The 27072-nt window shown below is 41.8% G+C and overlaps 2 protein-coding genes across 2 annotated transcripts in view; both read left to right on the top strand.

Annotated features, from left to right (window-relative positions):
* The window catches only part of sos1 (son of sevenless homolog 1), a 47547-nt gene extending 47068 nt beyond the window's left edge, over positions 1-479 (top strand). Inside the window, exon 26 of the mRNA XM_080856208.1 lies at positions 105-479. Within this exon, the coding sequence (XP_080712334.1) occupies positions 105-159 (55 nt within the window). The 3' untranslated portion in view covers positions 160-479. The remainder of the gene's footprint in view (positions 1-104) is intronic.
* A 6842-nt stretch (positions 480-7321) lies between these two features.
* Positions 7322-27072, top strand: part of hnrnpll (heterogeneous nuclear ribonucleoprotein L like) — a gene marked incomplete at its 5' end in the record, with an annotated part of 34763 nt that continues 15012 nt past the window's right edge. Inside the window, 6 exons of the mRNA XM_080856575.1 lie at positions 7322-7531; positions 22844-22962; positions 24292-24529; positions 25185-25292; positions 26257-26337; positions 26492-26564. Coding sequence (XP_080712701.1) covers positions 7322-7531; positions 22844-22962; positions 24292-24529; positions 25185-25292; positions 26257-26337; positions 26492-26564 — 829 coding nt within the window. The remainder of the gene's footprint in view (positions 7532-22843; positions 22963-24291; positions 24530-25184; positions 25293-26256; positions 26338-26491; positions 26565-27072) is intronic.

Below are 27072 nucleotides of genomic sequence, written 5' to 3'. Positions count from 1 at the left end.
GCCAACAGTTCTGTTCAAAAGTCTGGAAATGTCCCAATTCCAGTGTCCCTCACAGTGCCTCAACATTAACCTGTTAAATCCTCGTCTTTTTGTTTGTCTTCCAGCCGCTCTCGCTCCAGGAGTGCAGGTGGGAAGGACAGTCCTAAGAGAGCTGATTAGAAGATGTGGGCTATTAAGTGTTGCAGTTTGAAGTATGCCCCTGAATAAATTAATCTGATTAGAATAGGCTAGTTGAATACACAGATTTAGCAGCACAATGCCACTGCTGTGTGTAATCTTTTGAGGTAGGATTACCTTAGATTTAGATAAGTACCCCTTGTGTGCTTCATTTTAATTTAGGATTATGCAAGTTTTGTTCATCAAACTGCTTTTTCTGTGGTCAGTTTTGTCAGCCATGTAGTTTTCAATTTGTGTATGTGTGTTGTAGAGAAACTTGCAATCACACTTTTTTTCTTTGTGTTTCATATACACACAATAAAATTGAGATACCAACACAATTGTTTAGTGATATCTTTGTAAACAGAGCTTGTGCTCTTGGAGTGCTTTATGTGATGATGCATAGTGTGCTTAATGTGTGAGTGTGAATTTATCAAAGAAATGATTACAATACAATACTTGATTCAATTAGTAGACCCGTGAAACCCATCAGCTCCTAAATTGGATGTTCATTATCTTTAGAAAGTTGCAATCTCACGGTTCATTTAGTTTTATTTATTTGTATAGCGGCATTACCAATTAACACTTAACTTTAAAAGGTAGAAACCTCCTGTCGTCTGAGATGGCATCATTGTTTTCTCCCGCTACTTTGAAAAGCATGATGAGAGACTGGATGGTCCTGTACAGGTGTATAGATTATGGCCTGAAGCTAGCTGCAGACAAATGTGTCTGTGCACAGGAAAGTTTTCTTCCCCGGGTAGTGTGTCACGCCAGAGCTGAGGCATGCTCCTGCCACGCCCCCTCCTGATTCAACACATCTGTCTCAAGTCACCTTCCCAATCCCCTGATTGCCTGCACATAAACTCCTCGCTCCCTTCACTTCTTCTCTGGCCTCGTTGGTATTAGGACGAGACTGAGTAAGTATTCTTTGTACAATGTAGAGCTGATTTCCACCAGAAGTGTCCTCTTAACCGTAAAAAGAGGAAAGGCCTACCCCTTAAAGAAAAAGGCCTACCAAGCCTATCGATGGTTCAAAGGCTTTGCTTGTTGAAGGTATGTCAGATTTCGTGGTTCGCCTAATCCCAATATGAATGTTTGGCCCCCTCTAGTCATCATTCTTCCTAAGCCAGCTTGGCTGCTAGCAACCCACTGTCTTGATGTCATATCTGGTCTGGGTGGAGGTCCAGCAGCATGAATAGAAGGCACAAAGGTGCAATTTTCCATCAACAGAATGCTATTGTAAACCTTAATCTCTTTGGGAATAGGTTCTTGGTGTAGTATAATTATAAATAATCACGGACACAGAGTTCGAACTGAGAAGACTGTTTACTCAAACTCACAACGAAGGACCTCTTTTTCACTTTCTTGTATATCTAGAACATTACCTGCCAAGCATTATGGGTATTACAGTTCTTACACTACCCACCCCCTCCAAAAAATAAAACGTCCTCGTTTTAACTGATCCACATTAATTATTAACATTACTGACATAAGAGTAACAAGTGGAGCCTGTGGAGGAAAACGCACACACACACACAAAAAACATCCCACATAAATGCAGTTATACTGTTTTCTGCCATATAGCTTCGCTATCCAGGCTGGGCCCTACCACAGTGTACCTATAACCATCCTAATCTACAGGTATTTCCACTTTGTCCAGACAGTTAGTCAGTTCACTTTAAGACAAATACGGATAAAACAAATAAAACTTAAAGAAATCTAATCAGGTAATTAGGCACACTCATAATTACATGTTGTAGGCCTATACTATATGTGAACATATGCCTCACAAGCAGTACACTGGAGACACCACTGGGTGATGTCTGTGCTCATATGGGGCCAATAACACTGAGTCATTGCATTCTGTAGTGCTCTTTTACTGCCAAAATGTCCCGATAGTGAATGTCCATGTAACATCTTAAAAACTTCATTCTGCAACCTATTTGGGACCACCACTTGACATACAGGGTCACCTGGTGGGGGCCGGACCCTACGACACAAGATGGAATCCACAATGGCAATTCTGGGAAACCCTCCAGTAGAGGCGCAGCTCAGACCGCTCGCCCTTCAGATGTGAAAAGGGTGGTCTAGTGTCATTCAAGACCCATTCACTGACGGTTTTCAGGATAGGATCTTCCTTTTGGGCATCCTGAAGAGTGTTTCTGTCTATGTCATAACAGAGTGGGTCACTGGGCACAGGGTCAGCCGCAACAGGCTGTACTGATAAAGTCAATGCAGCACGTTCTAGTGACGTACTCGTAGAACTGACACTCTGTGGTTGAACCGACACAGAATTCACAGATACGGTCTCCCTTATATACCCATTTCCCTCCTGTCAAGAATGTTGAGCAGAGGAGCTCCTCCCTCTCACTTAGGCATACTGTCTTCGGTCATTCATGGACGCCGTGATAGGGAGTCAGCATTGCAGTGTTTAAAACCTTGTTTATGTGTACAATTGTCCAGTTATATGGGTCGATTTCCAGTGCCCATCTCGCCCTGCGCCCAGTCGGATCACCATCCAAGGCCATCTTTCTCAATCCTAGGAGAGGTTTGTGGTCTGTAATGATTCGGAATGGATGACCCGTGAGGTACTGGTGGCAATGGTGTATGGACCACACAATGGCCCACAGTTCCTGATCAGTTGATGTGAGGGTATGGCTACCATAGGCAATGACATGTTCCCTGCTGCTATCATTTAGTTGTGAGAGCACACATCCAATAGAGATGTTAGAGGCATCAGTGAAAAGCAAGAATTCTTTAGAGAAATCTGGATATGCCAGAATGGGAGTATGTGTGAGGGCATGGCGAAGAGTGTCAAATGCTACTTGTTCCACATCAGTCCATGAAAAAGTTTTTCCTTTCTGAGTAAGGGCATGTAGAGGTTGTGAAATCTTGGTAAACTGATGTATAAAACTTCTGTAATAAGAAAAGAGTCCCAAGAATGCCCTAACCTCAGTAGGATTCTCAGGTGTTGGCCAATCCCTCACTTTGTCAATATTCTTTGGGTCTGTTTGCACACCTGAAGCAGATACAACATGTCCTAAGAATGTCACCTGAGATTGCACAGTCACGCTTTGACGGTTTCAATTTAAGGTTTGCAGCTTTGAGACGTTCAAACACCTCCTTCAAATGCAGCAGATGAGCAGAGAAGGTCTTACTGTACACAATTACATCGTCAAGGTACACTAAGCATGCTTTCCAAGACAGTCCCTGTATTACAAGCTGCATAAGATGTTGAAATGTTGGGGGTGAATTGACTAATACCATGACTTTGAAGTGATAGAGAGAGCAGCCAGTAGTAAACGCCGTTTTTTCTTGGTCTTGTTCGTCAAGTTGGACCTGCCAATAGCCTGATGACAAGTCCATGGTGCTGAACACAGCATAGCCACCGAGTGCATCTAGTGTGTCATCGGTTCTGGGCAAAGGGTGCGCGTCTTTGACAGTGACTGAATTTAGTGCCCTGTAATCAATACAGAAACGCCAATCTCTATCTTTTTTCCGCACCATAACCATGGGCACAGCCCATGGGCTATGACTCACTTAGATTATGTCTTGTGCCAGCATGTCTTCCACTTGTGACTGGATCACAGACCGCATGTGTGGAGAGGTGCCATAGGCACGCTTTCTGATTGGTGAGTCTGAGGTTGTATTGATTTTGTGTTTGACTAAATGAGTTCTTCCAAAATCATTTGGAGTCTTGCTGAACACATCAGTGTATGACAGTAACATAGATTTAAGTTCAGAAAACTGAGAATCTGTAAGACTGCCACACTTCACGTCCAATGGCAAAGACTGCGGAGATGTTGGTAGGGGGGGGCTGATACCTGACAAACTGTGGGAGCAGCTGTACTGATTTCATTGTCCGTTACAGGGGTGAACTGCCCTAGCTGCATACCTGGTTGTAGCACAATGGGGGTGTTTGTAGGGTTCATGACACGCACAACTGCAAAACCATTGTCAGCTCTTGCAAGTGTGCGTGCTACTGCAACCCCGTCCAGGTCTGTGTGGTATGGCTCCAAGAGACCATTATATCCCGTAGGTGTACAGAGATGAGCAGCAACAGGCATCAGCTTCACTGAACAATGCATTTCACAGTGTGGATGTATGGTGGTGCATTCAGTAATATGGGCAGAGCAGCTGTCTGGTGTCATTTCTGTGGTGCTCAGCAGAGGAAGATCTTGATTGTGAAGATGACACAAACCTCTGCCTAAATCTAGCACAGCAAAATGTTGTTGCAAAAAGTCCCAGCCAAGTATAATAGTCTGACTAACATTCCTAATAACTTGGACTTCATGCTGTAAATTTAGTGAGCCTAGTCGTAGTGCAATGTTCACAGCGCCAAGTGTGACCAAATGTTGCCCTGTTAACGATTTGGATAAAACAAAGTCCTTTTTAAGAGGCCTTCTGTTCAATGATGGAAGTGACATTCTTATATTCTCACTAATAAATGAAATGCTTGAACCAGTGTCCAACATAATATGCATGTCAGATGCTTCTACTATTCCCTGACGTAGGCAGTGAAAGTGTTGCAGTTTTCATTGTCTGTAACAGCAGAATTATATTTCAGTGTATTTTGTCGGCCACAAGGTGGCACCATTGCACAATGAGAAAAAGGGGATAATTGAAGGCTAGCTGGTGGATGCCGCACTGCATCAGCTAGTTGAAGTTTCCCTGCCGATAGTCATCCTGATATCCATGGTCATGGTGGTCATGTTGATCACCACCCCTGTCATCTTGGAAAGAGACACGCTTGCGTACTGGACTTGGGCTGTAGCGGCGGTTTCTGATGTTTCCACTTGGTCTGCCATAGTGAGGTCGTGGCATGTCTTCATTTGAGTAGTTTGAGTGACAATCAGGTGAGAATTTGTAGTGGTGGTAATCCCTATACATTTCCCCCCTGTGTGGAGAGTGTGGAGAGTGTGGTCTGTCTCGGTCACGTCTGTGGTAGTCCTGTCTGCGATTGTCCATACTCTGGCATGCAGAAGACTGTTTACTCAAACTCACAACGAAGGACCTCTTTTTCACTTTTTTTGTATATCTAAAACATTACCTGCCAAGCATTATGGGTATTACAGTTCTAACACTATGAGAAGATGGCTCAGTTCTTACACTATGAGAAGATGGCTCAGTTCTTACACTATGAGAAGATGGCTCAGTTCTTACACTATGAGAAGATGGCTCAGTTCTTACACTATGAGAAGATGGCTCCAATGCCTCCATCTGAAGCGTCAACCTCCACTATGAATGGTCATGATGGATCAGGCAGGGTGAGGATGGGCGTTGAGACACACAATTACTAAAACATGTCATCACTCCTCAACATCAAAAGTTTCATAGGGTTTCCCTTCATAGGCTTTGGCAATGGGTTTCCCCAAAAGCCCACTTGTGTCATTCAGGAACTGGCAAGCCATTGGGGAAGCCTCCACGAGCCCTGACAGCCCCCGCCCAGCTGTGTGCCAGACCTCATAGTAACATTTTAACTTTAAGTACTGTTACTGTTTTAAGTCAGTGTTTGACTATACCATTGTTGTTTTGCTTGTTACTAGGGAGTAGTATAGGGACTGTGAAGGACTGTGGTTTTAAGATTGCACAGTCACAGCCTGTTCTCTTGTTTCCCCATTGTTTTAGTCTAGTCCAAGTTTTACCTCATCCAGAACCAATTTATCCTTTTTTAAGGCATTATCTCATTAGTTGTTTGTCTTAAAGGCTCTTATAGAAACCATCATTTGAAATACACTTTTCTTGTTTAATGTGCTGTGTAATTCACGGGAAAATAACATGTTTAAAAACCGGATGACAGCATGAGCCATTGTAGTTAAAGGCTACTTTGTGTTGGTAAAAGACCTGTAGCCAACTAAGTTTATATGGTCACTTTCAAATGCTATATCAGCACAGTGGTCTACTTTTTCTTTTCTGGTCGGGAACTCTATCCTGGGGCAAAAGACAGAGAGGACGAATCTCAGTCCATGTTTTAAAGGTCATTATAAATAAATAAAAATAAACCTATAAATGACAGTGGCATTGTGTAATTCAACGTAGTCTCTCTCTACATATGTGCTCATATACAGTACAGAGAGGTAAGATTTGGACCTTTTGCTATATTAGCTGCAACATTGTCCTCCAACAGGCTCCTTTCACACCAACTCAAATAGATCCTCACAGATCATATCTGTGAATTTCATTCCATACACTCAAGCAAACCATTTCATATAGCCAAGTTTTGGAGTAGCCTACAATTACGTTAAAAAAATACGATATTGTGGCGCGCACAGGGGGGTTGTGCGCTTCCGTTATGTTGTGGGTCTGGATTGGAGATAATGTCAATGTTTCATTTTGTGCTTAATGTTCGTTTTCCAAATGTAGCCTACGCTACTTGTGCTTGTAGCCTGTTTTAATGATAACGTGTATTTCCGTCATCCTTGTTGAGTCTGTGTGCAATGCATAATCGAGTGTAGTGATTTCTGCTGTTAGCGTATTTGCCCTCACCTCTACCTATTGTGTTGTGTCCTCGTGTAAAACTGTCTGCACCCTCTGCCTTCTGTTTAAGTCACTAAAAGGTTCGTTCTTGTGTGTTGTTCTGCAATAACGAGTAGCCTATAAGACGCCGATGATGTTTTGATGTTTTGTTAGACGCCTATCCGTATCTTGCAAATAAATGCAATATTTAAAATGTCAGCTCAATCGAGGAAAAGGTGCGCATGTCCGCTAGCTGCTAAATTCAATGATCTACTTGAGTCCATTTTTTTTTAACGCAAACCTTAAACTATTTGAGATTTCTACATGTTTGATAGATGCATGTTTAGTTACGTCTTACGAACTTCTGTGTTCCTTTAAAACTTGACAAGAGTCTTCACTGGTTAAGACTTCGCATGACCCACTGAACCAATCGACCGCATTGTTCATGGAGCCGACCAGAAGATGTCCAATGAAAGGACCGGTGACGCACGCTCCGGCTGTCAAAGGTAGGCTACGCTCAAACGCGAGGGCGTGCTTTTAGATGACATTCAGTGCTGGTAGTCTAATGATTGCGGCTCGCACCACGCTCGTGACATAGGTTGACAGCGCTCAAGGAAAACACATGTGACTTCTATCTGCACACTGCATATCCAGACACAGCGCAAAGATTTGTCGTGAAACAGAAGGCAAATAATAGTCTGCTTTCGAGATGTCACTGATCGAAGAATATGCAGACGGTGAATATGAGAGGGCCCCTAAGCGCCTCAAAACGTCGGAGGTTGAGGAAGGAGAGGATCTAGAAGAAGGGGAGGATTCAGACTCAGCATCCGTGGGGCTGCTTGGAGATGAGGATGAACCAGGGCCCGATGGGGAGCAGCGCGCCCGCTGGACTGTGTCAAAATACGGCTCGGGTAGAAAGGTATGATCATAGACTATAGCCTATATCAGTAGCTATGTGCTCGACGTAGGCTTCTAGTACGCTACTGGTCCTTTTTTAAATTCAACTGTGTGCAAGATGCCGAGACGGAACGTAGCAATGAGTATCCAGTAAGCATAGCGTCAAGAATTTAACAAACAGTATGCAAAGCCGTGATTTGTAGTGTCTTTCCGAACGTATAAAATATGTGTCTCACACACACATTGGCTATATAACAACAACGGACATCATACATATGGCCCCCCTCCCGCCCACACACACACACACACACACACACACACACACACACACACACACACACACACACACACACACACACACACACACACACACACACACGCCCACACCATGAAGCCTAGTCCTAATTCAGATCACATTGCTCATACGCTATACGATCATAGAGTGTACGAAGGCTTAAATTAGGCCTATGCCGCAGCTCATGACTGCTTCATATCTGCATGTGTTTCGCGTCGAGAGCCTATCTTTTAAAATTATAATTGAAAATACTTATTAACCTAAAGTGCTTTATAACGAATTCTAGCCGGATCCTTTTAAAGTCCCAGGATAATTTAGCGTATAAACATTTTGTAGCATAGTTAGAGCTCGAATTATTACACGCAGCCTAATAGCGATATAGGCAGTTCAACTCACCCCGCGTTCATTGAGACCAGAAAACTCCGTTTAAACTCGAGTGTTACGGCTTGGCATCTGGTTAAAAGTGTCCATAAGGAAAGGCAAGGCCTAGGCTATGCTTCTTAAAATAGAATTTCATATTGAACAACAAAGACAAAACCATATCGCATCGTTTTGATTATAGTTTGAAATAGCCTTGTACCTGGTGCGATTTATGGTCCATGGTGCGATTTACGTTTGAATGTCTAACTTGCTACCATGTTAGTTTGTTTAATTTGGTCTTGAAACATCTCAAAAGATATAACAGACACGTTGTCAGGGTTCAACGCCAGGTGTTTAACCTTTGGCTTTATTTGAATACAGGTAGGCTACAGTGTTAAAGCCAGACGTTATCATTTACATCCAAGTAGCTTTCTTTTGAACCACCTTCTGGCTTCTCCAGACCTGACACACATCTGATAATTCTGCTGAGGTATGTGTACGTAGTGCACAGTATGTATGCACTTAAATTAGTAAAACTCCCTCTGGTAGATGCCTCTGATTCTTAAAGGCCAGAACGTGCTGCACTATGGTTATCTGAGATGGATTTTTTTTATTGGCAAGCGGAAAGGGGAAGTGCCGGTTTTGGCCGAGGCATCATTTTCCCCACACTTTTATTGGGTCTGTATCAGTGGTGGAACAGCATCCATGCCCCGCTTTAAACGGTATCACATTTGGCATCTGAATACATGGCTGTTACATGAGATCAAAAGAGCTGTTGTGGGCGGCAGGGTTATCACACTCCTGAGTTTCATTGCCTGCAGTGTCAGGGCACGTGGGTGAGCCTGATAACGTGAGAATCAGTTTGCATTCCCAATGTACTATTTTTGTGCCTATGCAAAAGAGAGAGGTGCATCATACAGTTAAGCATCATTACATTTCTTTTAATTTGTTTTAAATTTCTGTCTGTATCACATCCTATCCTACCGATGATTTGCCTTTTATCTTTCTGACTTTCCTTCTCAATGTCACATTGTGCTTCTGTTTGTGGTTTCATGGCACAGTGGCCTTGGACTTTTGGTAGGCAACTGGAATCACAGCAAAGCTTCATAATTGGGTGTCTGTGAGCAAAGCATGCGTTTCTCTACAGTGGGAGACATGACACAAAAGGCAGTTGTGCAGTTATGCCTTCATCCATAACTTTGAGGACTTGATGACTTAATGACTTGAGGTACAATGGAAGCAAGTAGCCCATTAAGGAGAAGATATTGAAAACCACGTCTTCACTTGTTAACCAGACTTAAGTGCCTGACATTTAAGAGGGGTATGAGGTATTAAAGGAGCAGTTGTATGCCAGTACACTTTTTGTCAAATTCAGGGAATTGCTTCTCAAGGTCCTGTAGCTGTCCATGACATGTGAACTCTGGGAACAAGTATAGTGGCTCAGACGGCACCATAAACATTTCAGCCAATCAACATGTTGCCTCAGGAGCATAGACCCTCTTAATAACTTTACAATAATTTGTTGTTCAAAACATAAATTATTTTCACTTTCTCTTCATATTTACTTTCGTATTAATAAATAGCATATTTATTTTGTTTTAATGTGAATTATTCTTTTATTGGGAATTTATCATATAGTTGCAGCTTATCTTTACATGATTTAACTACTTCTGATGATTAATATTAAGAATAAGATGATTAGGTGATATAATTAACTAGAATGTGTTTCGTGAACGAACTGCGAGAGTGTGCTTGCTCTGTTGCGGCCATGATAGAGAGAACAAGTGCCTTGGAATTAGTCTCTTCCCCTCCTAGTCTCCTAGAAGAGTGAAGAAAGTAAAGAAGAAAAGAAAGAAGAGTGGAAGAAAGAAAGAAGAGTGGAAGAAAGAAAGAAGAGTGGAAAGAGTGAACAAGAGTGGCTCTGGATAAAGACAGTAAAGAGAGAGTGAAGAGGGAAAATATTGAAAGAAGGAGAAAAAAAAGTGAAGCAGAGAGATGGAGTGTGAGAGAAAGTAGAGTGAGAGGGATAGAGAGAAAGAAGGAGAGAGAAAAAAAGTAGAGTATTTGCAGGGCTCTACACTAAGGTTTTTCCCAAGGAGCACATGTGCTCCTAAATGAAAACATTTAGGAGCACACAAAGAAATTTAGGAGCACAGCAGGTTTTTTTTACGCGGAAGCAAAGCATGTCATACTCATTTGCGACCTATAGTTACAAACATTGTATTTTCCAACGGTTAACCCCATTCATGTTCAGTTATTCCAAAGCAATTTAGCTGGTAAATTGATCAAATTACTGCATTTGTTCATACAACGCTTTGGTTGACCTCTTATTAATTGTTATTAGTAGTATCTTACTTAGCCAGCTTTACTTAAAGTTTATTGTAAGATATAGCTTGTTTGACTTAATGCAGTTAGAGTTAGACTGTAGGTCTAGTATCTAACGTAAGCAACACTTTTACTGTATAGCTAGAGAGCACGTGTATCACATTGGTTTATAGTCTGTCAAATTAGCTCTAGTTATTGGTGTTCGTTGGCATAAAAAGTTAGTCTTCTCTTATAAGCCTATAGTACATCTGATTAGAGCTAGCAACCATGAAAAACCTCTTCTGAAACTAAGAAGGATAACTATGACTAAATGTGACTAAAACTAATATGCATTTTTGTCTTAAGACTGAATCTAAAATAGCTGCCAAAATGAATACATCTCAGTGTTCATTTTGGCAGCTATTTTAGATTCAGCAGCTATTTTAGATTCAGTGCATATTAGTTTTAGTCACATTTAGTCATAGTTATCCTTCTTAGTTTCAGTCTAGTTTTCGAAAACTGAGCACACTACAACAGCTACGCTGTGTCCAGCTACATCCTCAAACGTTTTTCAGGTAACCTAATGGTTCAAGGTCTCTCATGAATCATTACTCCCAGGACACGGGTTAATGTTAACTCACACTATCGGTCCTCTCCAACCACATTAGCAACTAAATAAACTGGTGAGCTAACAAGTTAACCATTCTTTCAGTATAAGCTACTTTTGCATATCTACAACGTATAGGTCTAGGTAGCTTACGTTTAGCCCCGTACTCAGATATTACAGCTGCTTAACACAGCTAGGATAGCTAACGTTACCGTAGTAGGAATGCAAGCCTTAACCCACTATATCCACACAACTAAATTCATGAATTACTTCAAAGGTTTACTTCACAACTTGAATTAAGGAAAATTATCCCCTGTTACGGCTAGCTGAAACTGCCAGTGGATACTCCCATGGATGGGAGACGTTAGCTGCTACGGCTAACACTATCAGTTTCCATTAAAATTTCAGTCAGTACACTGAAAATGCTGCCATTCAACTTACCTTAACCAAGTGGAAATACGGTAGCTAGGTTAGAAACTGTAGTTACTCTTATTCTTTTTCAAAGTTGAATTGAGAGGGACTGAGAGACGAGGTTCCTTGAATTTGGCGCAGGTGTCAGCACAGCTGCAAGCCAGTTTAATGACCCTATTATGATGTCATAATGGCAGAGAGCTCTGCCATGCAAGTCTATGGGGGAAAAAGGTGATGAAAAAAGAGGAATAAAAAAGGAGTGGCAAGGAGTACCGCCACGAAAAGTCATAGCAGGTTGCACCGGATCGGGCCGGACGTTTCGGTGTTTGAATGGCGTCTCTATCTCAATCGGGCGAGGATTAGTTAGCTGCAATAAAAACGGGGAGAATAAATAAATAAATAAAGAAAACTTGACGATAACAATACTGTGCTTCCCTTCGGGCAAGCACACTAATAACTTACTACTACTTCATAATATAGATTATTTGACAGATTTTAAAGTGTAACTAGAATGCGTTTCGTGAACGAACTGCGAGAGTGTGCTTGCTCTGTGACAGAGAGAACAAGTGCCTATGAATTAACATGTATTTACATCTACTCAATCAGTGTAGTGGGGCCTTCTTCCAATATATTTTAGCAAGCAACCAAGCTCAACCATTATATTTTGGCTCCACTGACGTTTAGAAATATGAGGGTATCTCAGACTTTCGTTATACTGACTTACTGAGCTAAGTGAATTGTTGAAATTGCTATCTTGGTAAAAGGAAACATCTCTGCAACAATATTAGAATGAATGCGGTTACATAGCCAGCTTTACTTAAAGTTTATTGTAAGATAGGCCTATATGTTAGACTTAATGCAGTTAGAGTTAGTCTGTAGGTGTAGTATCAAACGTAAGCAACACTTTTACTGTATAGATAGAGAGCACGTGTATCACATTGGTTTATAGTCTGTCAAATTAGTTCTAGTTATTGGTGTTCGTTGCCATACAAAGTTAGTCTTCTCTTATAAGCCTAGGTAGTACATCTGATTAGAGCTAGCAACCATGAATTGCAGATTAAGGGGTCCCCTATCTCAGTGTTCATTTTGGCAGCTATTTTTAGATTCAGTCTTAAGACAAAAATGCATATTAGTTTTAGTCACATTTAGTCATAGTTATCCTTCTTAGTTTCAGTCTAGTTTTCGAAAACTCATTACAATTTAGTCTAGTTTTAGGCACATTTAAAATTCCATATTATAGCCACATTAAACTCATTCCCTTCCCTTCTCAGGCCCAGGGACCTCCTGTGTTGTGTCAACTGCATAGTAGTCTAGCTTGCAGTACTTACATTGTGGATGCAATTAGTCTCCAAGATACAGATCTCATGCCTACAGCTGAATTCGAATTTGTTTGTAATAAATAATCGAATGTGATGATGAAGTACGGTACGCAGCGTCTTAACTGAAGCTCAACTCAACTATTAGCTTGCCGCTAACGCTAACTGAAAACACATCGGAACACAGTGGCTAGCTAGGTAGCTAGCTGCTAATAAGTAACATATATAAGTAACACATCAGCAGTAATGAATCAAGTGTACTGATATTAAATGTACTACTAAATGTACTACTAACATGCCATTCTTAAATTAAAGCCAGTGACATGATGGTTAACGATTAACGAGTTAACGATGGATACCGACAATTAGCATACCTAGCTAGGTAGCATTACCATTGGATTTCAATGGCAGTTATGCTAGCTCTGGCTATCCAGTCAAAGGAGCCTTGTTTCTGGACACGTATCACTTGACGAGCGAGGGCAATACAGTCATCTGGAAAGTTTAAAATGATACTAAACGAAGGGAAATCTACTGTATGGAGAATTTTCTGCTCAGTAGACAATGCAGATTCTAATTAGGCTGGTGGATATGTCCAATGTAAGAAGTGTGAAGTTTTAATGAAATATGATTGATGCAACTGTCGTTCTCCATAACAACTTGGATTAACCTGGATGGCTGGATGAAGTTTCAGACCGAACGTCAAAGATCTTCAATGGTAAGACTTGTCGGTTGTGCCTCTGTTGGTGTCTCGTAAAACGTGAATTTTATTAAAGCATAGCGTGTGTATTGTGTAGCTATTTCATTCCGAGATTGCAGGGGAGTGAAATGCTCCGCTCTGCTGCTGGTATACAGACAGCCGGAAAGGTTAACAAACGGAATGAAATAGCTACACATTACACACGCTATGCCTTAATAAAACCCACGTTACTCACATACTGGTTAACACTGTTAGAGCGGGTGTATAAACTGTACCTGAAACTGTTGCCACTACATTCGTTTTAATATTTTGCACTCTCTATCTAACCACTTCTGCCATTTAAGAGAGCTTCTCCTATGTCAACTGATCTAATGTCAGTTGGCTAGAGTGCGTGACGTCACAATGGCTCAACCTTCCCCATGTTAGTCAATGAGAGAAAAAGGGGATGAAAAAGAGGGATAAAAAAGGAGTGGCATGGGGTACCGCCACGAAAAGTCATAGCAGCTTGCACCGGATCGGGCCGGATGTTTTGGTGTTTGAATGGCGTCTCTAGCTCAATCGGGCGAGGAGTAGTTAGCTGCAAGAAAAACGTACGGAATAAATAAATAAATAAAGAAATAAAGAAAACTTGACGATAACAATACTGTGCTTCCCTTCGGGCAAGCACACTAACTACACTCTAAAATGTGTTTTTTATTTTTGCTTGAAACTAAATCATATGAATAAACTGTGATGAAACTGGAATGCTGGTTTCATTATTGACAAAATTCCCATTTTAATAAAATTCGTTTTGAAAATTGGTTAAAAGTATAAAATCATGCTGAACCGATGATGATGTATCTCTGGTTTGTATGTCTATGGCGCCGCCATATTGGTCAGGGCAGAAATCAATGGAAGTCACAGAACATTAGTCTCTGAGTGGACAACAGTGGAAAAATTAGCTGCGTGGAGTGTGCTCAAACCATAGAACCACTAGACGGAAGGGAATTACCTTTTTGTTGTTGTTGTATTTGGTATCCGAATATATGCTAACATCACCAGTGAGAGTAAGCTGGCTAACCGCTGCTTACCGTAACCCAGGCTAGGGTGAAACATGAAATACCTTAGTTAAACTTCCCCTGCTGTGACAGTCTGCAGAATCCATGATGGTCAAAGTTTCCTATTAAAGCAATCTCTGTATTCATTAAGAGGTGCCAATATGGGAATATGTGTACCATCAATTGAGCCGTAAATCTTTAAAAAAAAGGAAAGAAAAATGGCAAGGGTCATGTTCATGTTATGTAGGGTAATGTTCAGGTTTCCTGGGTATAGGACAGGCCTACTAGGCATCTACAAAATACCTGTAGTGGGGACTTAACCTCAAATGAAAGTTGAACATCAGAAACATGAAGCATATACATAAAAAGCTAAAATTTGTTGGCCTTGGAAAGGTGAAATGGCCGTGTTGTTTATGATCAGAAACATCACAGAAAGAGAACAAACACAGGATCAGTGTCAGTTACCATGGCCGTTTTCATGATCCAAAACATTACGGAAAGAGATCAAAACAGGATCGGTGTCAGCTACCATGGCTGTTTTCTTAAAACCCCAACATTCTCTCTCTCATTCTTTGTATATGTGTGTGAGCACTATCTACACGGTCTACTATCTACTTACATTTATATTTATTCATTTGATCCAAAACAACCCTCAAGCCTCAGTGCAGTACAGTACAGTGCAGACCTTGGGGTAAGCACTGAGTACTAAATCTATTTAATTAGACAGAATGCAAAGAGATCATGTAAAGAAGTTCACAGTAAGTACGAGTTAGCCATGTTCGGATGATATAGTGTGGTTAGTTTATCATTTTCTGTTTATTTATCTCAGGAAAATCTGTGTGTCTTTACAAGTGTTTTTTTTTCTGCTGTGAGGCGCATTGTGTTACCTCCTGGTATAAAATGCGCCGTACAAATTAAGTTTGATTGATTGATTGTATGTAAGGATGGCAATACCAGATGATGATATTGGGGGAACACAGTGGTTTAGAAAGAGCATTGGCCTGTATGATGGAATTCAAGTAGATGGGTGCAGAAGTCACCTTGTAGACAAGTCATTTGAATCTCATTTGGGCAGCCTTGGGTAGCCATCTGAGGTCCATGAGCAGCAAAGTGGTGAACCCACTGCATTCTGGGTCATCTGTAAGGGTTTCTCTGTGCATGCTGGGAGACCTGCTAGAAGCACAAGAGATAACCATGGCCAGTCCCAAGAGTTGGGTGCCATACTCATGTGTCAGGTAAGGCCTGATTTTGAATGTCTGTCCTGCAAGGCATGCTGGGGTATCGAAAAAATGATTACGCTATTTTTGGTGTCACCTCTGTTTTTATTCAGACATTTTGAGATTGTGGTGCCGTGACCCACCAATGTTACCTGCATTTTGAAGACAAGTAATACATCACATTGGAGACGAGCATGCTTGAAAGGAGGCTGACACCCATAGTTCCTAGTGCCTAGGGTTAGGGTAAGGGTTAACACATGTCATTAGCAGGTCTGCTAAGGTGTCGGGAGTGAGGTTTACTCATTGCAAACTGTAGGGCTTAGGGCTAACCCTAACCCTCAAAATAATTATTATGCTTAAACTTGAGCTCTGTCTTAGAAACTTTCATACCTCTACATTTAACTTATTTTTGTTAGATTATATTTTATTTGTCAGTAGATTTACTGGAATTAAAAGGCTTTATGCCAATGCTATTATTATGATTCCATGATAAAGTCGCACGGAAATTGGAGTTGGACAGTTACAGTTATGTGAATGTAAAAAGAACATCTATCTATAAATCCAGAAATCTCTGTGTGTCTGTCTGTCTGTCTGTCTGTCTGTCTGTCTGTCTGTCTGTCTGTCTGTCTGTCAGTCAGTCTGTCTAGGGCGTATCTCCCTGACGTTAGTAACGTTAGTTATGAGATTTCGCATGTAGCTTACGCATGTCATGAACCTGTGCATCCTTGATTTTGAAGATTTCCGAATTCATAGTTCGCGACATATTTGTATTTTATCGTTTGCCGTAGGCACTATGGGTAGTCAGGCACTATGGGTAGTGTAGTAATTCAGAGAAAGAGGGGCGGACCCGCGCAACGTCAATGATGTCATAGTCATAGATCAGTCGTTGTCATAGATGTTACCCCAGCTGATGCGTATGGGCCTGGCATGTAACCAACTCTCATTACCATGTTAAGTAGTATATTGTAGTATATTGTAGTTTGATGTATTTGTATAACAGTTAGCTTTCTATTCAACGTTGCTGGTTAGCCTAGACCAGTGACCATGCGTTCATTCATCTACTGACGCAATGAGAGAGGTTTTCCGATGTATTAGTGTCATGCATCACAATAATACTTCAGTGTAACCTGTACCTATGTGGAGTGCAAATGTCTTGCTATTACACTACCCAACAGCTACACCTACGTCTGCTAACACTACAGAATGCATAATTCCTACGGGCACTGCACTAGTAAAATGTAAAAACACAAAACCAAATAATTTGACTCCATTATGTGCATATTCTTAACCCTGAGTTTGAGAATAAATACACAAGACACACAGCTTTGTAAAGCACCCCTAAACTTGTGTTTCAGAGTACGAGAGTGCTGAATGCCCTCTGGTATCACTTAAAGGAGCTTCATGCCAGACTGGGAAGTCAGCTAGGAAGCTAAATGATTTTATACTCCATACAGCAAACTATTTGGCTGCATTGGGACATTAAACGGCTAGTAGTCATTTTCTCACGACAATACAGATATGCTCACTTGAGATGTGTGGACACAGAAGAACAGCCGTAGAGGGCTAACTTTACCACATCCTGTCAACTATGTCACTGTTTTACTTTGTAACCTCATTCAGGTCTGAGTTTATTTTAGTTTTTTTGCTAAAATGATTTTGGTAGTGTTGAGATAAAAAGCAAGTAGAGCTTTATCATGCACAATCGAAAAAACTGAAAGCTGAGATAAATAGCTTGAAAATAGTCCTAGTGTTCTTAGTGCTCTGTGTCTGTGTAACTGTGGAAGTATATAGTTATAAGGTCTTAAAGCCTCCCCTCTTACTCTTGTTGTTTGACGATTCTGAGGCTTGCCTACCGTATACATCTCTTTTTTCTCTAGACCCAGGTTTATTGTTTTAGGGTCCTATGTAACACAAATATTACATGTACAACAACATCAGATAGCAGACACATAGGTCTTTATCTTTTGTTTCAGGCAACTGTCATTTCTTGTGTTGGATGAATATGTGTTGTGGGTAATATACATGACATCACAACATACACGTTACACTCCATACTTTACCAAAACAGTAATCACACAGCATGAATATTTTTACATTACAACCAATGCACCACACCAACATTCTACTTTTTCCACTGTAGTGAGAGTAGTATTAACTAGTATACACATTTATTTAAGCAAACAGCAGTATAAATTCAGCCTTGAGCAGATGAAGAGTTGCATGGACCTCTTACTATCCAGCATTGCACCCACATAATGACTCCCTGCTACTTTAGATGGACCTGCACATTTGGCATGAAAAGATGAATTTACCACCGTACAGGTCTGCGATCATACATCTGTTTAATTTTCTTTTGAGAACTACATCGTTTTTCTAGTCTGATTATTTTCTGTTAAAAAGACTTCTTTGTTTTCATGTGTGGTTGCAGAACTGAGACTTTCACTTTCTGAGATTATCTGCCTGAACTTTTTGCAGCATTTTGTAAAAAGATATGATTTTTTTAGTGGTAAAACTGAACTGACAAATACAATGTGCAATGTGCTATTTATTTTTGCCTTTACAAGTGTGCAACCTTGTATGACCCCATTTCATTCCCAGTGCGCAACCATTGGTAGTAACCCACCAGCCCCCACGTGTTCACCTGTTCAATACAAGTCACAAATTCTCATGTGCTTTCTTCCATGGTAAGGCCTAATATTCTTGTTTATAGTTTTAAAGGTTGAGAGGGATTAGTAACATTATGTTCTTGTTGAAGGAGTTTTGACATGCTTGTAAGAGCAGAGCTAAGCAACAGGATGTGGGACCTACTGAGACAGATGAGGAGCTACTAGCTGCTGTAGTTCATGGTGCACTGCCTATGAAGACCTTGATCCAGAGGACTGATAGGAAGACGAATGACATGGTGGCAGAACTATACCTCCTTCCCTATCTTACCTCTCTTTCATCTGTGTTTTTCTCTCTTTCCGTTTCCTTTACTCACATGAGACATCATGACTCTGTTCATCTGTACATACCAGTCATTGACTATTTGTAATTATAAAAACATTATTAAAAGGTAAACCTATTGTCTCAGTTAAAGTGACGTTATGTGTTAACTCTCCCTTCTCTTAAAGCTCTCAGTGATCTTTCTCTGTCATGTGTGCTGTTGAAGTGGCCTGTCCAGTGGGGTGTTTATGTTTCTCATGTCATCAGAGAGCCCATGTTCCATTGTTGCAACGCCTGCAGACATCCTGTAGAATAGGGAACTTCCTCCCTAAACAGAACTCTAGTTTCCAAAGCAAAAAAAAAAAAAAGGTTTCTCTGCAATGTTACAACACTTGTGCGCGCGCACACACACACACACACACACACACACACACACACACACACACACGTTACACAATACAAATGTAAAAATACACCTCTCCTTTACGCAAACTTACAGTCACACATGCATTCAGACATACTGTTAGACCCCATCTCCCAACTGTACTATAACACCAACTTGTTTTTATAAATCTTTCAGTTGCTTGTTTCTTTTCAGGGCCCCTCCTTTTGACGTAATTTTTTACTACTTGGTGGCATATCTCGGTCCATCCACATACGTAACCTCTAATTCCACACGTCCTTCTCATCACTCTCTTCTTTAATTGTTAATTGTATTGTTCATCTTTCTATCTTGAGGGTGGCTGATAGAACAAGCAGAACACATTGAAGAGAGATGAAAAATGAGAGCTATGGCAGCTGGTTCAGCCCAGGAAGTAGGAAAATGAGAGCCACCAAGGTGTTCAGTTTTGTCATCAAAATATGAAGAGGCAAACTTCTGAACTGCAAACACCACAAGGCAGCTGACCACAGTAAGCAGAACCTACTGTATGCCGGTTAGCCACAGTCTTGAACAATTGAAACCAGCTTCGGGGGAAAATAGCTAACTGCCTTATACTGAAACTCTCGACCAGTGCAATATGTCACCACATAGGGGACTCATGACAATTAAGAACAGGTTGAGGGTGGGATGCTGCAGGATGCTTTTTTTATTCATCCAAAAATAAAAAATATGAATATGCGTATTTATAATAAATTATGAATACTAAAAAATACTAAAGCATGTGAAAATTGGATACAGCAAGTGTGAACTGATTGTTGTATCAAGGCACACAATACAACAACAATGTGATGAGATCGTATAAGTCACTGTTCCTCTTCTGCCAATACGGATATAAGAGAAAAAGGAGGTTGTGAATCTGTAGGAGAAGTGGACACAGCTTGAGAAAACTGACCAAATAAGAAGAGGAAGCCACTCCTGAACACTGTCAGGGTTAAAATGGAAGATAGGAAAGGACATTGTGAAGCTGTTGTGAAGCATCTGATCACAAGTGTGAATGGAAGCGCTTGGCTTGATCAGCTGAAGGATATCTGCTTGTAACATCCAATGCAAATCCATTTGGATTCCTGACCTTTCAACCTTTGACCTTGCAGGCCCTCACACCTTCCTGTCTGAAGGCCCTCACAGCTTCCTGTCTGAAGGCCCTCACACCTTCCTGTCTGCAGGCCCTCACACCTTCCTGTCTGCAGACCTCACACCTTCCTGTCTGAAGGCCCTCACAGCTTGCAGGCCCTCACACCTTCCTGTCTGCAGGCCCTCACACCTTCCTGCCTGCAGTCCCTCACACCTTCCTGCCTGCAGGCCCTCACACCTTCCTGCCTGCAGTCCCTCACACCTTCCTGTCTGCAGGCCCTCACACCTTGCAGGCCCTCACACCTTCCTGTCTGCAGTCCCTCACACCTTCCTGTCTGCAGGCCCTCACACCTTGCAGGCCCTCACACCTTCCTGTCTGAAGGCCCTCACACCTTCCTGCCTGCAGACCCTCACACCTTCCTGTCTGAAGGCCCTCACACCTTCCTGCCTGCAGGTCCTCACACCTTGCAGGCCCTCACACCTTCCTGTCTGCAGGCCCTCACACCTCTCGTCTGAAGGCCCTCACACCTTCCTGTCTGAAGGCCCTCACACCTTCCTGCCTGCAGGCCCTCACACCTTGCAGGCCCTCACACCTTCCTGTCTGAAGGCCCTCACACCTTCCTGTTTGCAGGCCCTCACACCTCTCGTCTGAAGGCCCTCACACCTTCCTGTCTGAAGGCCCTCACCCTCCTGTCTGAAGGCCCTCACACCTTGCAGGCCCTCACACCTTCCTGTCTGCAGACCTCACACCTTCCTGTCTGAAGGCCCTCACACCTTGCAGGCCCTCACACCTTCCTGTCTGCAGGCCCTCACACCTTCCTGCCTGCAGTCCCTCACACCTTCCTGTCTGCAGGCCCTCACACCTTGCAGGCCCTCACACCTTCCTGTCTGCAGTCCCTCACACCTTCCTGTCTGCAGGCCCTCACACCTTGCAGGCCCTCACACCTTCCTGTCTGCAGGCCCTCACACCTTGCAGGCCCTCACACCTTCCTGTCTGAAGGCCCTCACACCTTCCTGCCTGCAGACCCTCACACCTTCCTGTCTGAAGGCCCTCACACCTTCCTGCCTGCAGGCCCTCACACCCTGCAGGCCCTCACAGCTTCCTGTCTGCAGACCTCACACCTTTCTCACCTAAACTGTTCCCCTTTCTGCCCCCTTCCTTAGAACCAGCCCCCCAAACACACCCCACAATGTTGTGTATTCTACATTCCTATATCTGAATATGCCTTGTATGATATTGTGGGATCTTGTGTGAATATGTGTGGTTAGAGAACGAAACAAGGAGTGATGCTGTGATTGAGGAAGTATTGCTGCCTTCGGAAATCAAAGGGATGCCAGGTGTAGCCGTGCTGGCCTTGCGGCGATGTATCAAGAGGTGGAGGCAGTGTCTCGGATGTTTTGTAGAAAATGGCAAATGTTTGCAATATCCGTTGTAGTAGGCAAACACGCTAGGATTAAAAAAAAAAGAATGAAAAACTCCAAACATTAATTTTTAAGTCCCTAAACAATTCAGCTCCAAAACTGCACACGTTACTCTCAACAATCATGAGGCAACTTTACATTTTGTTGCTCTCCAATCTAAAGAATCTACCGTTGTCAAAAAGAGGTAAGTAAGTAGTAGTAAAGTTTATTTTTAGAGCGCATTTAAACGCAGCTTGCACTGACCAAAGTGCTGTACATAGTGCATTAGATATTGAAAGAATAATAAAATAAGACAAGATAAAATGGAATGAACAAAATAAAATAGAATAAACTAAATTACATGGAATAAATCAACAGACAACACTTAATTACAGACATAACAGGGTGTGACAATTAGAACACAGGGAAGGCCAATGAAAAAAGGTGCGTTTTGAGCCTGGATTTAAAAAGTGTGGTTGAAGGGGCATTTCTAATGTCAAGTGGCAGTTGGTTCCACAGCTGAGGGCCGGCAACAGAAAAGGCACGGTCACCTTTTTGCTTAAGCCGGGACCGTGGGACATGGAAGAAACCTTGGCTGCAGGATCTGAGGGACCTGGGGGCTACATGGGGATGAATGATATCAGCCATGTAGCTGGGGGCCAGACTGGGAAGTTCTTCCCCTCAGACTCATTGCTCTCAACACCTGTTCTGCGCCGGCATTTTATTTAACTGGCCTGAACCATTGCACATATCACGAAAAATCAATGAAAAACAAATATCCTTACTCTCAATCAAATACAGGTCATTATACAATAATGAAAACATAATTACGAATCCTATATACCATTTCTGTTAATCAATCACCATACATTCTACAAGCTGTGCCTTTAATTTTCTTTGTATCTTGAAATACATTTTCTGTTTGTTCTTCTGTTTCTATTTCATTGAATTCACTTGATTGATCTGATCTGAAGTCATTGCTAATGAGGTGTTCTTCATATTATAATATACTGTTCATTGTGACAGTGATTTTCAGTTTTGTATCTAATTGATCATCTTACTCTCCATTCCTCAGTCTGCTTGAAATGTTATATCATGGTCCTCAGTACCTGTTCCACAACATGGATTTCTTAGCAAGAATCTAATCTTTAGTTTTTGGTTTAAAGTCACATTTCAGCAGGATGCTTTTCTCATATTCAAGTTGATTGATAACAATCAACAAGATTACAATACTCCCTTCTTATTCTTCAGGATAACGGTGATAATGCGCACCGCATCGCTCCATCTCCAGTGGTCCATGTGCGGGGTCTGTGTGAGTCTGTGGTGGAGGCTGATCTGGTGGAGGCCTTGGAGAAGTTTGGAAATATCTGGTAACATAATTATTGTTATTATTGTGAATTTCCTGTATATTTGTCCATATGGAAAAGTCAAGTTGCAATCCTTAGACCTTGTTAAACATTCTTCGTTCTTCATTCTTCATTATTGGCAGCTCTACACTGAAGGACAGACATACATGTCTGACCATGTTTTAAAGGTGCTATATGCAAGAAGTTTTGTTTAACTCAAAATTTAAAAATGTATTAAAAAAATATCAACAGAATGTAAAGAAATAATGGTCAGAGAAACATGCAAAGCGAAAAACTACTACTTTTTTTTTTTTGGAACATAACAATAAACGAAAATAAGGTGCAATGCAAACTCTACCAGGTAAAGTGTAAACCAAATGTAAAGGGCCTGAACCCCCTTAGAGCAAGCACAATGGTGACAGGAGCAAGAAAAAACTCTTAAGAAAGAAACCTTAAGCAGAACCGTGGCACTGCGTAGAGATAGAAGGGAATGGAGGAGAGGAAAGGGTGAGGGGAAACAATCAGGAACATACAAGGTTAATGACGTTACTGACATGTCATTAGAGCAGTGAAAATCTATAGTTTGGTCTGATGTGTCCTATATTTGAGATATTTGGTGCCAACCGCAGTGTCATTGTGAGAATGTATAATTCCCACCATGAACTATGGAGGAGGAGGTGTGTTGGTGTCTCAGAGTGCTTTGCGGGTCACACTGTTGGCATCCAAGGCATACTGAACCAGCATGGCTACCACAGTTTCCTGTAGCAACAGGTCAACCCATCCGGTTTGTGCTTAGTGGTACCATCATTGTCTCACTTAAAAAAACAGGATGACGACCCCAAAAGACCAGGCCTCCACAATAACCTGAACTAAACCCAACTGAAATGAGCTGGGATGAGTTGGAACGCAGAGAGAAAGAAAAGCAGCCAACAAGAATGTTGAATAGGCACTCCAAGTACCTCATGAAGCTGGTTGAGTGTGCAAAGTTGTTATCAAACCAACTATTAATTGTCTCCCAGTTGCACGGCTACGTGAACTATAACTTTGTTCACTAATGTTTCTCTGTCTAACAACTATGTGAACTATTACTTTATTTGCTAATGTTTCTCTATCTAACAGCTATGTAAACTAACCCTTTTTTTACTAATGTTTCTCTGTCTAACAGCTACGTGACCTACAGTATACCTTTGTTTACTAATGTTACTCTGTCTAACAGCTTCGTAAACTATTACTTATTTGCTAATGTTTCTCTATCTAACAGCTATATAAAATATAACTTTGTTTACTAATGTTACTCTGTCTAACAGCTACGTGACCTATAATTTTGTCTTCTTATGTTTGTCTGTCTAACAGCTATGTAATGATGATGCCATTCAAGCGGCAGGCCTTGGTGGAGTATGAAAACATTGACAGTGCTGACCATTGTGTGACCTTTGGGGCTAAAGAAGCCGTCTACATCGCCGGCCAACAGGCCTTCTTCAACTACTCCACCAGCAAGAGGATCACAAGACCCACCAATGCAGATGACCCCAACAGTGGGAACAAAGTCTTACTCCTCTCCATCCAGAACCCCCTCTACCCCATCACTACAGTAAGAGCCTCTCCACATCACATCACCTATCACATAGTAAGAAACTAATCCACTTCAGTGTTTTTTTTTCACAGAAACAATCACTTAAGGCTGCAATACATTAGCAAGCTCTAGCCAGAGAAAGGGTTTGTTGTTCACACTGCTCTTTTTATACAAATTAATTTGAATACTTCATTTGATACAAAAGTAATGAAGATGATACCAATACCAGCTGCCTATAGCACCATTTGTCAAAAAGTGGTCAATTCCTGCATACTTTGCTTTAATATGCAGACAAGATATTATACATTTACGCTGCTGAACACAGCATAAACGCATTGCAGCTAACTGATTGACTTATTCAAATCAGAAGAACCAGTCCGGTCACTGCCTCCAGCATGGCGTCCGTGACTGGTCGGTACCTTTGGTACCTTGCACTGACAGCTGGAGAGTGCCACTAGGGAGAGCTCCAGAGTCTGTTCTGTCACCGGAGGCTTTGCTGGAGACGTCGACTGGTCACAGAATAGACTCCATAGCTCCCCCTAGTGGTAAGTGCTAAGTATAAGTACCAGTGCTCACAAGAATGACCAGTTTGAGCTTCAACTACTTCTGACGCAATAGATGTTCATAGAGTTTGACATGTATTTCATTAGTTTGGTCTCCCCGTCTGTTTTAGGATGTCTTGTACACAGTCTGCAATCCTATTGGCAATGTGCTGCGCATAGTGATCTTCAAGCGCAACGGAATCCAGGCCATGGTGGAATATCCTTTTTGGAGTCTTACTGTGTTAAAGAAACAGAAGTCTGAGGCAGATGAGCATGCTGCTCACAAACAAAAGTTAGCTTGAGTAACTCAAGTATATGAAAGTGTTGCTAGTTGCAGTGGTGAATCTGTGTGTGTGTGTGTGTGTGTGTGTGTGTGTGTGTGTGTGTGTGTGTGTGTGTGTGTGTGTGTGTGTGTGTGTGTGTGTGCAGAATATTAGATTGGTGTGCACAGTACACACACATAACACACGCAAAAACAGACATCAAACAATACACTGTCCCATACACATATTTTCCTCTCTCTTTGTTACACACTCACACACAGGCCAAGAATTGGTTTAGGACAGCATGTTCCCAAGCCATTATCCCGTGTGAATGCATGCTTTCTGCAAACATTAAATAAAATTACATTGATGAGACCAGCCATAGCTGCTGGGAGAGACCTGCAGTGCATGTTCTCAGAAGAAACAAGGTCACCTTTTATTCATTCTTAGTGAATGCTCCCAGGTGCTATGGCTCGGATAGGCTACTCTATCAATAGTGTGGATGGGTATAACCAGCCAGTATTCCTTTAATGTGCCTCCACACACAGAGCTGAACTCACTGCATACTCACATGAAACGTGAGGATGTTTGTCCTCAGACATGTGTCCACAGCCGCACTCCACACAGTTCTAGTGCTGTAATAATAATGAATACATGGAGAGCAAGAGGTCTGGCGTTGCCATGGTGTTTGTCCCCAAACCATTTCCACCTTATGTTATCACTCAACTGATGCGGTATATGAGTGTATATACAATTCAGAATATGTTGTCTGTAGAAAAACTTACTGCCTCAAGTCTTTGTATTACCAGTTACTGTTTTAGTTAAATCCAATGACCTCTCCCCACCCCTTGGGCTTGAGCAATAGAGTTCTGTCCAGGAATCCTAACCCTCTGTCCGTCTGTTCCTTGACTGGCCTTCTCTCACGTTTGAGTCCGTTCAGAATGCCCAGAGGGCGAAGTCAGCCCTAAACGGAGCAGACATATATGCGGGCTGCTGCACTTTGAAAATCGAATACGCACGGGTAAATCTACAGTGCTTACACACATCCATACACACACACACTCAGGCAAGGCAGCATGCATACACAGACACAGACTCACACTCACAGTCACACACACAGTCACTCTAACACACATGCAGTGCCTCTGTGCTCTCTGTCACCCCCCTCATTGCAGCCCTCACGCCTCAATGTCATCAGAAATGACAATGACAGCTGGGACTACACAAAGCCCTTTCTCGTCAGGAGAGGTGAGAACATTTGTGTGTGTCTGTGTGTGTGTGTATTTCTTTGTTTATGTCAATATAATTAGGATGACCTTAATTTCCCTCGGGATCAATAAAGTATCCATCTATCTATCTATCTATCTATCTATATAAATACGTGCACTTTGCCTATTGTTTCTGTTTTTAAGACCCCTAATTGGGGGCGCAGAGTTTGTCTTTAGGTGTATGACATCATAATAATCTGCAAATAGGACAACATCGAGGGAGATATAATATAAATATAAAAATAATATAAATAATACATATAATAAGTCCTCTTAACTCAGGTTAATATCTAGTAGAACTGGCTAGCTAGCTAATCAGGTTTGCATCACTTTGTATCGGGGGAACCCAACTTTCGTAAGGTTGTCCAGCTGTTCTTTGTCATTTATCTTTCCCTAATGTTCCTATGTTATAGCTAGGTTATCATTCATCAACATTTTGTGAAATGCTTGTTCAACCCCCAATTTGTAATATAGAGACACCTGCATTT

The sequence above is a fragment of the Sprattus sprattus genome, assembly GCF_963457725.1.
Source record: "Sprattus sprattus genome assembly, chromosome: 1".
NCBI classification, from domain to species: Eukaryota; Metazoa; Chordata; class Actinopteri; order Clupeiformes; family Clupeidae; genus Sprattus; species Sprattus sprattus.
This window is presented reverse-complemented; position numbering and strand designations above follow the sequence as displayed.